This window comes from Vigna unguiculata, chromosome 3 (assembly GCF_004118075.2).
Source record: "Vigna unguiculata cultivar IT97K-499-35 chromosome 3, ASM411807v1, whole genome shotgun sequence".
Classification (NCBI taxonomy): domain Eukaryota; kingdom Viridiplantae; phylum Streptophyta; class Magnoliopsida; order Fabales; family Fabaceae; genus Vigna; species Vigna unguiculata.
In genome coordinates, this window is record NC_040281.1 from 2,188,091 (window position 1) to 2,201,638 (window position 13,548).

Below are 13,548 nucleotides of genomic sequence, written 5' to 3' on the forward strand. Positions count from 1 at the left end.
ACGTATCAGTATTCCTAACATTTCTCAGCAAAACAAATACTACCTTCCGTTCAAAGGGCGTGTTCAATTAAGTATATTACAAATTCATAATCAAAACTATAATTTAAAAAAAAAATCCTTTAATTCATGATAAAATTAAAACTTTCAATTTAATCCTAAAAGATTTTTATAATTTATTATAAAATTACAAAATTATAAAATAGCAAAATAATATACCAAATGATTAAATGAAAAATATAAAATTATTAAATATTAAATATAATATAAAAGTATAAAATGTTGTTAGAAACTCAATTAAAAGTTTCAAAATTTATCGTAACATAAAAATTAATAAAGTCTTTTTTTAAATAAAAAACATACAAATAATGAAAAGACTTGCAAGAGTATTATCAATTCATCATTGTGGAATACCATCACTAGCTTTTCCAACAGTACAAGAGAACAACGCATGTTTCGTCCCGCTTTCGACTACAAGGGGTTATTGAGGCTTATGAAAACTAAACTCTAGTTTTTCAACCTTTTTCCCAAAACAAAATAATTCAGAATAACAAAAATTGCCTTGTAGAATGCCATAATCCACACAATGTATGAATGACCAGATCAATTGGCTTTAGAGTGTATATAAGCACTGATAAAATCTACACTTTCAAGTGGTTATTGTCAGACATAATAACCGGTGAAAGTAAATCCCCTTCCAACAATCTCACCAGCGCAGAACCATGCAAAGCATTCCAAGCCAAACAAAGCAGCAATACCTGCATCTTCCACCTTTAGATCTTTCCTGTTCTTCCATAAATTCTTGGCATAATCAAGTTCCTTCCAGAATGACTCCGTACGACCCGGAATACTGCAAAATATTTGAAAGAGTTATATGTAGCAGCAAGGGCACCCAAAATAGATGACAGAGCTAGAGAGGATATGGATAAATAATTAATAGAGAGCAAGGGCACCCAAAATATTTCAAATATATGCATGTCTTGCTGCTTGGATGTGGATAAATAATTATTAAAGTGTAATAAATAATTAATTTATTATGTTCCATGCTAATTGTACACGTATAGTGCTGCAAAGAGCTATATATATATAGTTTGGTATATCCGGCAAACTAATGAAGCCCATGAAAGTCTGAATTAGGGAATCCGGTTATTATACGCAGTCCAAAATTTAGTTAAAAGTAAATAACTTGGTATCTAAAGACTTAAGAGTCCGGTTGGTTCTGGAGTCCTACAGGATTTTAGTTTGTACTTTTAAAGCATCCATAACAATAATCACTAAAGCATACACAGAATATATTTCTGCCATTTCTTTCCAACACCAGATCAGAACTCTGATTACATCTGAATTCTGTCCATGGACTCTTCCACGCAAACCCTTGTCTCCAATACCTATCCCCATATTTCCCTTGCAATCCAATCCTAATTCTGGAGTCTACGGTATGAACAGATTCGTGGGCTTAATCAAACTAAACTACAGTCCCAAGAAAGGATTAGTGTTTATTTATAGAGTCCACTTCATTTTTCAAGTGCCAATTTTGACCTTCTCCCCTGGTTAGAATCAACCTTTCATGCCACATACCAGGTGTGAACTTACCCAATCTAAGGCCTAGTAATAATGGATGGGCTAACTGATTTAGTGTGTTTGACTCAGCATATTTTAGAAGAATTGATAAATTATAGCCTAAACCCTTAATAAGATATTAAGACCACAGTAGCAACATTGTTAAAATCACAAGTATACTCGGATACTCGTGTGATCCTACGAGTGTGGTGGATGCTCCGAGTTGATGCACACGTAGGATCAGAAGAGGAGTGGATTGTAGCCGGATCACTCAGTTGTTCATGAAATCATGAGGTTGTGCATCACATCAGTCTATTTTGTTTGAGCAGGTGAGGTTTGAGAGTTAAAACGGCCCATTTGTTGGCTGATAGACTCGACCCAACCAAATTTAGAAGTCCAATTCGTATGGCATTTTTGTTCTGCTAGGGTTCCCACCCATTCACAACTCAAAAGAAATAAACTACTGTCAACAGTGTGCACACTTTCAAACTGACATTGTTGTCAAACAACTGTCATCAATAACAATTGAAGCACTGTAGCTTCCGGTGGATGCTACCTTCACCATTGATGGCCATCGCAGCTCTCACAACCATTGTCACCAATGCTGCCTTCGTCCTTGGCAGTGCGCACTCTGTTCTGCTTTGTATTGTTTCCTTAATACTTTCCTTTGCTCTTGCAAAAGAGTAATTTTATGAATTGTTAACCTATTTTTAGTATTACGTACTGAATCTTACTACTTAAGACTTATTATGTGTTATTTTATTGCCTATATTCTTTTTAATGCATGCATGGATTTATAGACTTGAAACTCTTATGAGCTGAGTTACAATACTCAAGTTAATATTTTTTATTCCCCCTCAAATCCTCTTGGGATCCTTGTGTTTGACAACATTGCATAAGAACCACATCAGACTGTTGTTTAACAAATATGCACAAGAATCTGTCTTATCCCAATACCATCACAATGAAAACAATCTCCCAATCCACAACATCTCCCACGACCAAGGACATGAAGGAGGACCCGTTTACTTACTTTATAAATCAGAATATAATAGAAGATTTTCCCATATTTGAGACATTAACTAGAACTATGCTCTCACAGCCAGTTCCAAATCCAGGTAAAGCAGAACAGGTAAAGCATATAACCTTGCAAGGCGGGTGTAGAACAATTGTTTCGATAGCAGGTTGCATTTTTCTACGGTCGGAGGCTCCTGAATGTATTGCTTGTTCTGTTCCAACAATTGCCTGTAGTAGCTAGATCCATGTTTGGCTACAAATTGAGATGCTTGACATGCTTTGGACTGCAACTGGTGCAACTTTGACGCCATCAAGTCTGCAAACTAGGTAGAACAAAACCCTAGACCAAAGGGAAACACTATATTAGAATAAGGCACAAAGTCAAAAAAGTGTTTATGGAGAAGTTTATCCAAACTATCATAATTTCTTCAACTCACATTGACAATAGTCACAACAAAAAGAAAATTAACAGCTAAAGGCATTCTTAAAGCAGCATCTATAACACATATCATGGCCCTCGACACTAACAGTTGCTACCTCATCGATTTCTATTCCTAAATTAGGGCCTATTAGCTTAGCAGGTGATGTTTCATAAGTAACTAAAAAGGGATTACTATGGAATTAGACATTGATATCAAATGAAAAGAACTTCAATTAAACAAATAAAATAGGACTCTGCGCGTCATGTCAGAACCCTAAATTATGAACCATTTCACACTACAACCACATAAGTAAGTAAATATATAAAATTAGGCGATATATGCAACAACAAAACGTAATTGAAGTAACTATTGAAAATGAAAGAGATGATAGTGTGAGAAAAGAAGATCGGAAAGAGGATAGAACGAGATCTGCAGGGGAAATGCAAAAGGCAAAAGGTGGATGAATCATAGTATCTGAGGTGAATGCAGAAATCAGAAATCAGAAATCAGAATAAGAATATGATGAGAGAAGAGTGTGAGAGGGTTACCTTGTGAGCAGAAGCAATGCAGTGATCTCTTTCACTTCGTCTCTTCACTCTTAACCTTGTGTTGTGCTGTGCCTTCTTTTCTTTTTTCGTCCTTTACAATCTTCACTTTCGGCTGGGCTTCTTTTGGGCCACCAGAGATACAACTGTAGCCCACAGATAGTTGGGTTGTTGCTTCTTACACAGGCCCATTTGGGATGTTGGTTCTTACACTTCATAAATATGTAATTTTTTTGTGAATACCAGTAAAAACATGCATGTGTTATTTTATTTTTTTAATGATAACAAAAAATAATAAAATTATTTTTTATAATTATAAAAGTAAGTTTAAATAATTTTAATAGATGTATATGTGTTTATTTTGTTATGACAATAAAAATTAATAAAATTATTACTTTATAGTTATAAAAATAAATTTAAACAATTTCATAATTTTATTGTAGTAATTTTTATTTGTTTTTATAAATATTTATTTTAATTTAAAAAAATAGTTAAATTATAGAAAAAAATGATCATAACCAATACAGTTAATTAAAAAATCATAATCACTTAAAAAATAAAATTAATAAAGTAATTGTTTTGATTTTAAATAATTACTTAAAAAGAAAAATTAAAAGAAATATTTGTACACCACATACATAATCGTTTTATATAATTGCATAGACAATAATAAGTATTTAAAAATCACAATATATCTATTTATTTGGTAGTTTTCTAATATTTAATACATTTTTTTAAATAATTAATATTTATAATAACAGTAATCGCAAAAACTTATTCAAAATTATTTTGGTCTTTTTCAGAGAACATTCAAAATTTAAAGTGTTTACTTAAAATGGTTCCCGACAAAATTTAAGTATTATTTTGGTTTTAATAAATTACGAGAGTTATTTGAGTAAACATAATATTTTCACATTATTTTTATTTTTATTTAAATTATTGCAATTTAACTCTTATTTTTTTGTTATTTTTATTTGTTTTTCAACGATGACGGTAATATACTGTTTACTTTCTTACACAAACGAATTCTTATTTGTTCTTTATTTATTTCTAACTTTATAAACTTGTTTTCTACATTTGTGAAATGATTTTCACGCAGTTAAGTTACACGAATGCGAATATAAGTTTTTATTCAAGATAAAATTAATAAATTCAAATTTAGACACTTTTTGAAGTGACTTATTTTAATTTGTTATTCTGAAATATTATTTTTCTTCTACTAAAATTTTGTAATATTTTTCCTTTTGATTTGAAATCATTCTCACCTTTAATTTATATTTTAAAAACATTTTTTTATGTCAAGTTATTTTACAGAATAATAAATACCAAGTACTCAATAATTAACGTCATTTTCTAATTGACTATCTAGTTAAAAATGCAAAAATGAGAAAAATAAAATAAAAAGTAATTTTTCTTCTGTGTCTTAATTATACATACAAGATATAACTCTAAATAAAGGATTAATATGAATATTTAAACAACATAAGGAATAATTAAGTAATTAATTATATGAGTAATTATATATTGATAGATAATCTTTAATTAATAACATTAATTTTTTTTAATATTTAACTATATTTCCTGTTTAATGCAGTGAAACTTTAGTCACCATTTTTTAAATATACCGATTTATAATTTTTTTTCATTACATTAATCAAAATATTTTAATTCTTTTATTTTTAATTAAAAGACTCACTTATCATTATTTTCCTTAAACTCAGTTATCGTTATATATTTTTTTTTTCTTCTTCACTCCCTGGTCCAAAATGATAAGTAAACAATTGAGGAAAACTAACACATTTTTTAAAATTATTTTGTTCAAAGAAAATAAAATAATCAATTTCATTTTTTCTTTACTTAAGATTTGCATATTGCATTTCTTTCGGTCTTTCTTTTTCTTTCACTCATAATTTATGTGCTCACATGTATGATAATGTTTATTTCTATATTTTGTTTAGATTTTGGTTTAATTAGTCCATTAAAAATCCTGTTCATTTAATAAAACCCTTATCCAATTAATCAATTAATCTTCCATGGATGGAAATCCAATCCATCAATAAAAATAAATATTTTAAAATAAAGAATTAAGAGGAAATATTATAAAAAAGTTTTCAAAAATACATTTTATATTAAAAAAAGTAAAAAAAAATGAATTTTTTTAACAATGTAATTTAAGAAATATTTAATAATTAAATTTTGGTGGAGTTAATTTTGATTTTCACAAACAATAGATAGATATTAATGAATGATTTTATCTTATTTAACCTTTTATATTAATAATGAATATACACGGATGGATTTGGTCACATTTTATCCAATTATAGTTTGTTTAGAAATATAATAAATAAATCATTATTTTTCCTTCCCTAATTATTCTATTTTATTCCAAGTGGTTCTTCAAACAATAATTTATTTATGTAGTTTCTGAAACATTACAAATTCATCAAGTAAATTGTTTAAGCTAAAATATTTCTCAAAAGATCAGATATTTGATTTTGAGAGTTTTTTAGTATTTTGAAATATGTTTTGTCATTATTTAGTATTTTTATTTTGGATGAATATGAAATTGATGGTTTGGTTGCAAAAGAAAAAGAGGATAAGTTACAATAATTTGGATTTTTCTTTTCAAAAAAAAAACTTTTCCTAAGTTTTAAATTTCAAAATTCAATTTCATCTAACTTTTTTCATCTAGAAAGCGGAAAAAATCTAAACAAAGGTTAAATATTAAATTTTACATCAAAACCAAGTTAAACAAGTAAAAATTGACAAAATTGGTTGTGCTTCGTAAAATGCAACCAAAGAAACTTACCAAAAACTATTTGTAAGTCAATGATATAATACACTTACTCTGTGCTTCTTTTAATTCATGCAGTCTAAAATGCGTGTTACGATCATGACATAATATAATATGAAATTCTTTGTAACAAACGATAAGAACAAAATTTGGCATATTACGTGAAAATTTACTATAACCACGCGTAACTAAAACTAAATCACATAATCGAATATAATAAAATATAATTATTTAAAATGATATAATCTGTTGTGAATCATATGAGTATGAATTTCAAGTTAAATTAAGTAAAAATAAGAAAACAACATTAACATAAAAGACAAATCCATAAATATGATGAAATTTGTAAAATGGTTGGATTATAGGAAATAACACTTATGTAAGTTTATTTAAAATTAAAGTGTAAATTTAAGTTTTACATAAGATAAACATAAGAAAATTGAGTATAATATAATGAAAAGGATGTTCGATACACTTATCACAATTTCATAATCAGTCATTATTCGTTGGGAATCGAACTCATTACCTTGACTCTGATAGAGTTGATTAGATCAAGTGCTTATGATTTGGCAAAAAATTATAACTATTAGTCAAGGCACAACTTTTTCTACTTAAGAACTTATGATAATTTGATTGTGACTCGGTTCACCTGATTTCCGTCACGGAACAATTGATACTATCCGCAATAAAATATTTATAAATTTATTATCTTAGATTTTGTATTGAAAATATATCAAAGTCACCTTACTAGAGATTTTCCAAAAAAAAAATTCACATTAAAATTAAGATCAAAATCAATTACAAGAATTGTACAATTATTGAATGAAAAGAAAAAAAAAATCAAGTAATCAACATTCTATCATGAGATCACATTCCTTCAACAACTTTATTCAAATTCAGTGTTTCATCATCACTTCCAACATAGTATATAGGCATAGCTCCCTATGATTTGCATAGAAGTGAACTTTATGCACAATATTCAAATAACTTGAACAAACCGTACTATGAATCAAAGAAAGCATAATTTTTTTTTTTGTTCTTACGGAAGATAAAATCATGAGTTCGTTTTAGTTAGTTGTTATATTCTAATACATGTTTAAAACAAACTCAAAGCCCAACTATCCCAAGTAAAATTTGTGGATAAGATACAATTACGCGGGCAATACATAACACATGCAATTTCGAGACATTAAACAATATAACAAAATAATACATCGTAATTAATATAAATATAATATATGTATACACTTTTGATAGAGCAAATAAAAAACAAAAATAATCTTTTAGTTTTTTTAGGAACAAAATGTGAGCGTGTAAACAAGTTTTGGCTTTTGGTAAACAAACAAAGATCTAATCATTTATGTAATGAAATGTGAAGAATAATAATGATATTAATAATAATAATAAAAACAATATTTTGTGGCTTTCCCTATTCGGCGTCTTCTATTGTGGAACAAATCACCTTTTCTCGTGCATTGCACTTTCACCTTATCTCATTTCCACCACCTTTCTCTCTACCCTATCATCATCAACCACCGACTTTTCCATTGATGTTGATCCAAGAACAAAGAAAAACGGCATTTAATTAATTATTGTATTTCCATGTATGAAAATTTCCAAGAACAAAGTTTTGCATTCTTATAAATATCATATCTCAAATGGGTCACCCTTTAACTCATCAATTTCATCATTTCTCATTAATTAAAAAGAATTAATTTTATGTATTTCTTTAAAAACAAAACTTAAAGAAAATATAATTAATATATATTATTCTTTACTTTGAACTCTCCATGTCGGCATATTCTAATTTTGCTGCTGAGTGTTAGTTAAATTGTTTGCCTTTTGGTAAGCTAAGAAACCAGTGACATTCGATCACACGTGTGAACGAGATTAATTAGAACGGCTTACGTAAAGTGGGTTGATTAAAGTGTCTCGAGAATGTTTTTTTTTTTCCTCAAAGAGTACGAAGTAGGTGACATTCTTAGTCTTCAACAACAACACAAAACACAAGAAAACTCAGAGAATTCAACTCAAGGTTTACTATATATATACACGTATTAAAAAAATATCTATAAAAAAAACCATGTGTTACGTGTAAAAAATAACTCCCTCAATTTTAAATGAATAATTTATTTATTTATTTAGTTTCAAAACGATAGTCTTTATTTTATTTTAATCTGTTTGTTTTATTTATTTATTTGTTCAAAAAGGATGCCACTTAGAACAATGTTATGCCTTATCTTGCAGGAAATTGTTGTGTTCAAAAATGAAGGAGCCACTTTATTGTGATAAAGTATTTGAGAAAATGTTTATGAAGAAATAATTTGAAGCATTGATTATGATAGGGATAGATCACTCTTGCAATCATGTCTCAAACTGCAACAAGAAAAAATGTGGAATTTTGAAAAGCTCTTGTACGACGATGATGGAACCTATGAAAGTACCATTATTCACCATAGCCTCAAATGATGGGTGATAGATTCAAAAGTCATGGTCAAAAAGGTATTATTCTTTAAATTCTGGAACCAAATGCTTCTAAAACTTGGGCAAATTTTCCTACAAAGGAATTGTTTATTTTATCTCATCTAAAAACCCATTTCAATTTATAATTACCTGTATTTTTATTTATTTTTTTACAAATCAATGCATATATAACTTAGTTTTAGTGACAAATAAATTTATTAGATATTAAGAACATTTTACACTAATGATTACTCAGCAATTTAATTAAGAAAGTATATCATTAATTCCTATTTAAAATATAATACTTAACTTTTTTTCATTTTTATGCAACATTAAATTTAAATTCCCAATTTTTTTGATAAAATTAATGAGACTTCGCCAATACTCAGGTTCGTAGATTTGGATTATTACATGCATGGTTTGGATCGACATACATTGTATTACAAAGTTAATTAGTTGAAGAGGTTTTGCAATATGTTATGTTTTACGTTTAGAAGGTCGTAGGTATCTTCTAGTCAATTTTTTCTTTATAAATTGATAAAAGACATTATTAGTGGTATGATAATAATTGTTTAATAGATTAAAAAATAACAAATCTTGTTATTATAAATTTCATATGACTCTAACATAAGTGGATATATCTAATTCTATCCTACAAAAATCAACTTATTTTACATTTACGATCAATTCTTCACATTTTGTAATCAATGTAAAATCTACAAAAGTCTCATTTATCATTTTTAAATTTGTATGTGAATTTATTGAAAATTTGGTATCGTAGAGAGCAATGTGTAGTTTTCATGCGCGGTTGAAAGACAGCTTCTTGCTCACCTTCACGAGCAAAACGTACGGCTTATCTTGTTCGTAGGATATCATTGCATTTACAGCATGCGACCCAATAGTGTTTTTCTCAGACTTTATAGGAACTGACATGTAATTAATCATTTATCATTCAACATCTTCACCTTCCTATCCAAAAAGAATCCACAACACTAACACTCGCAACCTTCCCACAACACTACTCATGTGCACATTTTATCATGATCCGGTTCAAGGATGAGACTATGGTCGAAAATCCTTAATTAATTAGAGATAATATAATTTTATAGTATACAAGTAAGTACAAACATGTTAATTTGTGAAGTTAAATTAGATTTAAAATTCATTTCTAACGTGATATAAGAGTCATTATTTAAAAAGTCTATCCTATCGAGATTTCTTGAACCTTCTATTTTATCCACTATCGAACCGCTAATAGACCATCAATTCTAGTCCAACACATATACCTCGAACAAATCTCACCATACTTACCGGTTTTATGAAATATGATCAATCAAAACTTTTAAAATATTCTCTGCGATGAACTCAGATAACATATTACGATATCATATAATAATAACAGAGATAGACACCATTAAATGATATATGAAACATTTCTATTAAAGTAATTAAGAAACGAATTAACGAACCCCTTTGGTACTTCATTAGAAATCTTACAATTGTTGACTGTGTTTTCTTTTTTAATAATAAAGCATACGTTAAGTCCTGCTAATTAATAACGTGACTCATGCTAAACTCGTTGTTGTCAAATTTCGACTCTCGAGTATTTACTTAATCTATATTTTCTAGTGTAGAAACTAAGTGCAAGAGTCTTTGGAGCGAAATCATATGTAAAAGTGACAAAAAATAAATATACCTTTTAATTCGAGGCCTAAAACTTCAATAAAAGTATACATAAACTCGAATGTAATTAAAGAGGTCATCGTTGTTTGTCAATTGTCATGTCGTATACAATAAGGAACTGATTATGTTATCACATAGTTTGGTGGTGAGATTATTAATATAACCAAAGCTTATGCATATATAAAGTAGTCGACCTTTATTAATTAAATGTTTTGAACATCATGCGCACACCATTAATTAATTACTATATGCTTTTTCGAGTTAACTATCGTTAACCAAGTCAGATTATCCATAATTCCATTTATAATACACAGAACAATAACACGTAGACTTTGACAAGAGAGTTGAATAGAGGTTTTAAATTATTCAATCATTGACAAGAAGATAACAGCTATGTGTATAAGACTGGTTTTGCTAGCTGTTGCGCGCAAACATACGCGCACACGTGTGTAATTATTCGGCAGCTATCTAATTAATTTATATAACACTAGTTTTATGCAATACTGTTCAATCAAAATTTATGAAAAAACTCTATACTTTTTAATGTTAAATACATGCTAGAGATAAAACAAAGGTGCAAACAAATAAGCATGTAAAAGTTTGTTGGCAAAGAAACATTACTCGGTGTAGTCTAAAAAAACAGCCTTAAAATAACAGAATTACTATGACATTAAGGAAAATCTAAGTTCCTTTGTTGCACTTAGTTTTTGGGTGAAGATTTTGAATGAATTAAGAAAAAGAACAGTAGAAGTAATACATAGGAAAACATTATACATTATTAATCAACAATATCAACTTAATGATACAGAAGGATTTGAATTTCTGAGTAACAACTTGCTAAGTAAAGCAAGCAAACAAGAACTAAGACACTAATTCACCACTTCCTCAGCGGTGAATCCTCCCTACAGTGTATACATGTCCTTTTACACGAGTTTTGGGTTTTGATGTAACCCAAAAATAAAGAATTTATCAAAATGGCAAAAACCACTTAAAAAAAAAACAAAACAATATACTATACTATAACAACGACATCATAGACCTTATCAAAGTACCGTTACTCTTTGTTTATTCGTTCCATGAAGTTACGTATTCTCTCCAATGCCACTTCCAGTGTGTTCTCACTCATATTTGCGAAGCACACCCTGAACCAACCTGGTTCAGAACAACGGCAAGAAGAGCCCGGAGAGATGTTGAGTTTCACTTCATGCAAAAACGCATTCCAAAGCTCCAATTCTCCTTCTCTGTTTGGTTTCTCCAACAGTGGACTCAGATTCATCCAGCAAAACAACCCTGCATTCCCTTTCAAGCATTCTATGCCAACACTTCTCAAACCTTCGATGATCATTTGGTACCTCTTTCTCAGCCTCTCCCTGTTGGTGCCAATGTAGTTCTCTGTGAACTTCTTATCCGACAACATACACGCCAAAAGGTGCTGTGTCTGAGAGGATATTAAGGTGAAACTAGACATCCTTCTCGCTGTGGTCACAACGTTATCATTGTATGAATAAATAGTGCCAACTCTGAAACCGGGAAGACCAAGGTCTTTCGAGAGACTATAAACAATGTGAACTCTTTCCGCCTCCTTGTATTCGCGTGCTTCCAGGATTTCTGCTACACTCACGAACTCCGAGGATGAGAACACTGATCCCGAGTATATCTCATCCGAGACAAGGTGGATATTCTTTTCAGTCACGAAGTCCAGAAGATACTCTAATATCGAGCGTTGAACGGTTGCACCCAAAGGGTTTGAAGGGTTCGTGATCAATACTCCTCTCACTTTCATGTTCTTCGCTTCTGCTTCATCATATGCAGCTTCCAAAGCCTGAGGAGTGATTTGGAAGTTGTTTGAGCTTTCACAATGGATTGGAACTATGTTCACCCCAGTTCTCCACCTTAAATCTCTATCAAATCTGTCAACAAAGAACAAAACGTTTAGACTCAAGAACAAGAACCATAAACATGTCTTACTAAGATGTTTTCATGTGTAATTAGTATAAATGGAGCTTGATTCTTACCCTGGATAGTAAGGGGTTGGAACAAGGAGAGCGTCTCCTGGGTTTGCAAGAATGAAGGTTAAGAGTTCATTGGCTGCAGTTGCTCCTGCTGTGAGGACCACTCTATCAGGGTCAAATTTTGCTCTCCCTCCTCTTATTTGTTCCATGAAGCTTGCCATTGCTGATCTGAATGATTTAAGTCCATGATAGTCTTGGAACAAAGCATTCTCTCTGAAACCAGGTGCTCCTGACTTGCCCCAGGTTGAGGCTTCTGGGTGTTCTTCCAAGTACTTTTCCAGCAAATCAAATGAAACCTGCATGAAAAGATTACTTAGATTAGATTAGATTGCCTAAGTAAATATATTTTCTCTAATCTTCTGCTAATAGACGCTATAATTAACTCACTTGATTTTCAGCCAATCCCATTTGTATAACTCCAGATGAGTTTGTTAGTTCATCATAAGGGTTCTCATCATAAGCTTTCCACCCAGCAAAATAGGGAGAATTTTCCCCGTGAGTTTCAGAAACTGCAACTTTGGAAAGCTCCACACGAGGTTGCTCGATCATTTTCCCCATAAAATCTTTCGAAGAAAAAGGGGTTGAGAAAAATTCGACGGTAACGGAAGAGAAAAAAAAGTAAGTATATATATACGATTCGTGCAAAATCGAAAACGAAAATTGTAGAGAGGCCTTTGTTGAATGCAAAAAGCTTATGCTAGTGAGAGAGAGAGACTCGAGGGAAAAGGAGAAAGAAAGAAGAATATAAGAGAGAAGGAACTGCTGATGCTGCTGAAAAGGAATCCGTTGATGGAAAGTCTGAATCCTCATTCTGTATTTATAGGGTTTGAGGAAATTAACAAAACATTGAAAAAACTATAAAAAAAAACATTAAATATTGATAACAAATCGGAGCTTTACCTTGAATGTTTTACTCAGAGATTTATCTGACGTGACTTGTGACAACTCTGCATGATGCCAGATCATACGAAAATATATGGTTGTTGTTTGAGAGGTTGGATTTTTTTTTCCAATATAGCCCCCCCTCTTCCTCTTCATGTGTCGGTTTAATAGAG

At 30.3% G+C, this 13,548-nt stretch overlaps 2 protein-coding genes across 2 annotated transcripts; both read right to left on the reverse strand.

Moving 5' to 3' along the window:
- Positions 1-363: 363 nt before the first annotated feature.
- On the reverse strand, positions 364-3,651 carry LOC114178999. The gene is made up of 3 exons (XM_028065176.1): positions 3,545-3,651; positions 2,704-2,914; positions 364-847 (listed from the first exon to the last, which is right to left on the reverse strand). Exons 2-3 carry the CDS (start codon positions 2,883-2,885, stop codon positions 661-663), a joined length of 369 nt encoding a protein of 122 aa, XP_027920977.1. The 5' UTR covers positions 2,886-2,914; positions 3,545-3,651; the 3' UTR covers positions 364-660.
- Positions 3,652-11,283: 7,632 nt separating this feature from the next.
- LOC114179446 (1-aminocyclopropane-1-carboxylate synthase 7-like) lies at positions 11,284-13,265 on the reverse strand. The gene is made up of 3 exons (XM_028065790.1): positions 12,881-13,265; positions 12,497-12,789; positions 11,284-12,391 (listed from the first exon to the last, which is right to left on the reverse strand). Exons 1-3 carry the CDS (start codon positions 13,049-13,051, stop codon positions 11,536-11,538), a joined length of 1,320 nt encoding a protein of 439 aa, XP_027921591.1. The 5' UTR covers positions 13,052-13,265; the 3' UTR covers positions 11,284-11,535.
- Positions 13,266-13,548: the final 283 nt, after the last annotated feature.

Excerpts from the sequence above, each read along its gene's own strand:
- LOC114178999 (XM_028065176.1), bottom strand. The coding sequence starts at position 2,885 with ATGGCGTCAAAGTTGCACCAGTTGCAGTCCAAAGCATGTCAAGCATCT. Across the intron at positions 848-2,703 it reads TTCTACACCCGCCTTGCAAG|TATTCCGGGTCGTACGGAGT; the intron begins GTTATATGCTTT and ends AATATTTTGCAG.
- LOC114179446 (XM_028065790.1), bottom strand. The coding sequence starts at position 13,051 with ATGGGGAAAATGATCGAGCAACCTCGTGTGGAGCTTTCCAAAGTTGCA. Across the intron at positions 12,790-12,880 it reads TGGGATTGGCTGAAAATCAA|GTTTCATTTGATTTGCTGGA; the intron begins GTGAGTTAATTA and ends CTTTTCATGCAG. Across the intron at positions 12,392-12,496 it reads CCAACCCCTTACTATCCAGG|ATTTGATAGAGATTTAAGGT; the intron begins GTAAGAATCAAG and ends CTTTGTTGACAG.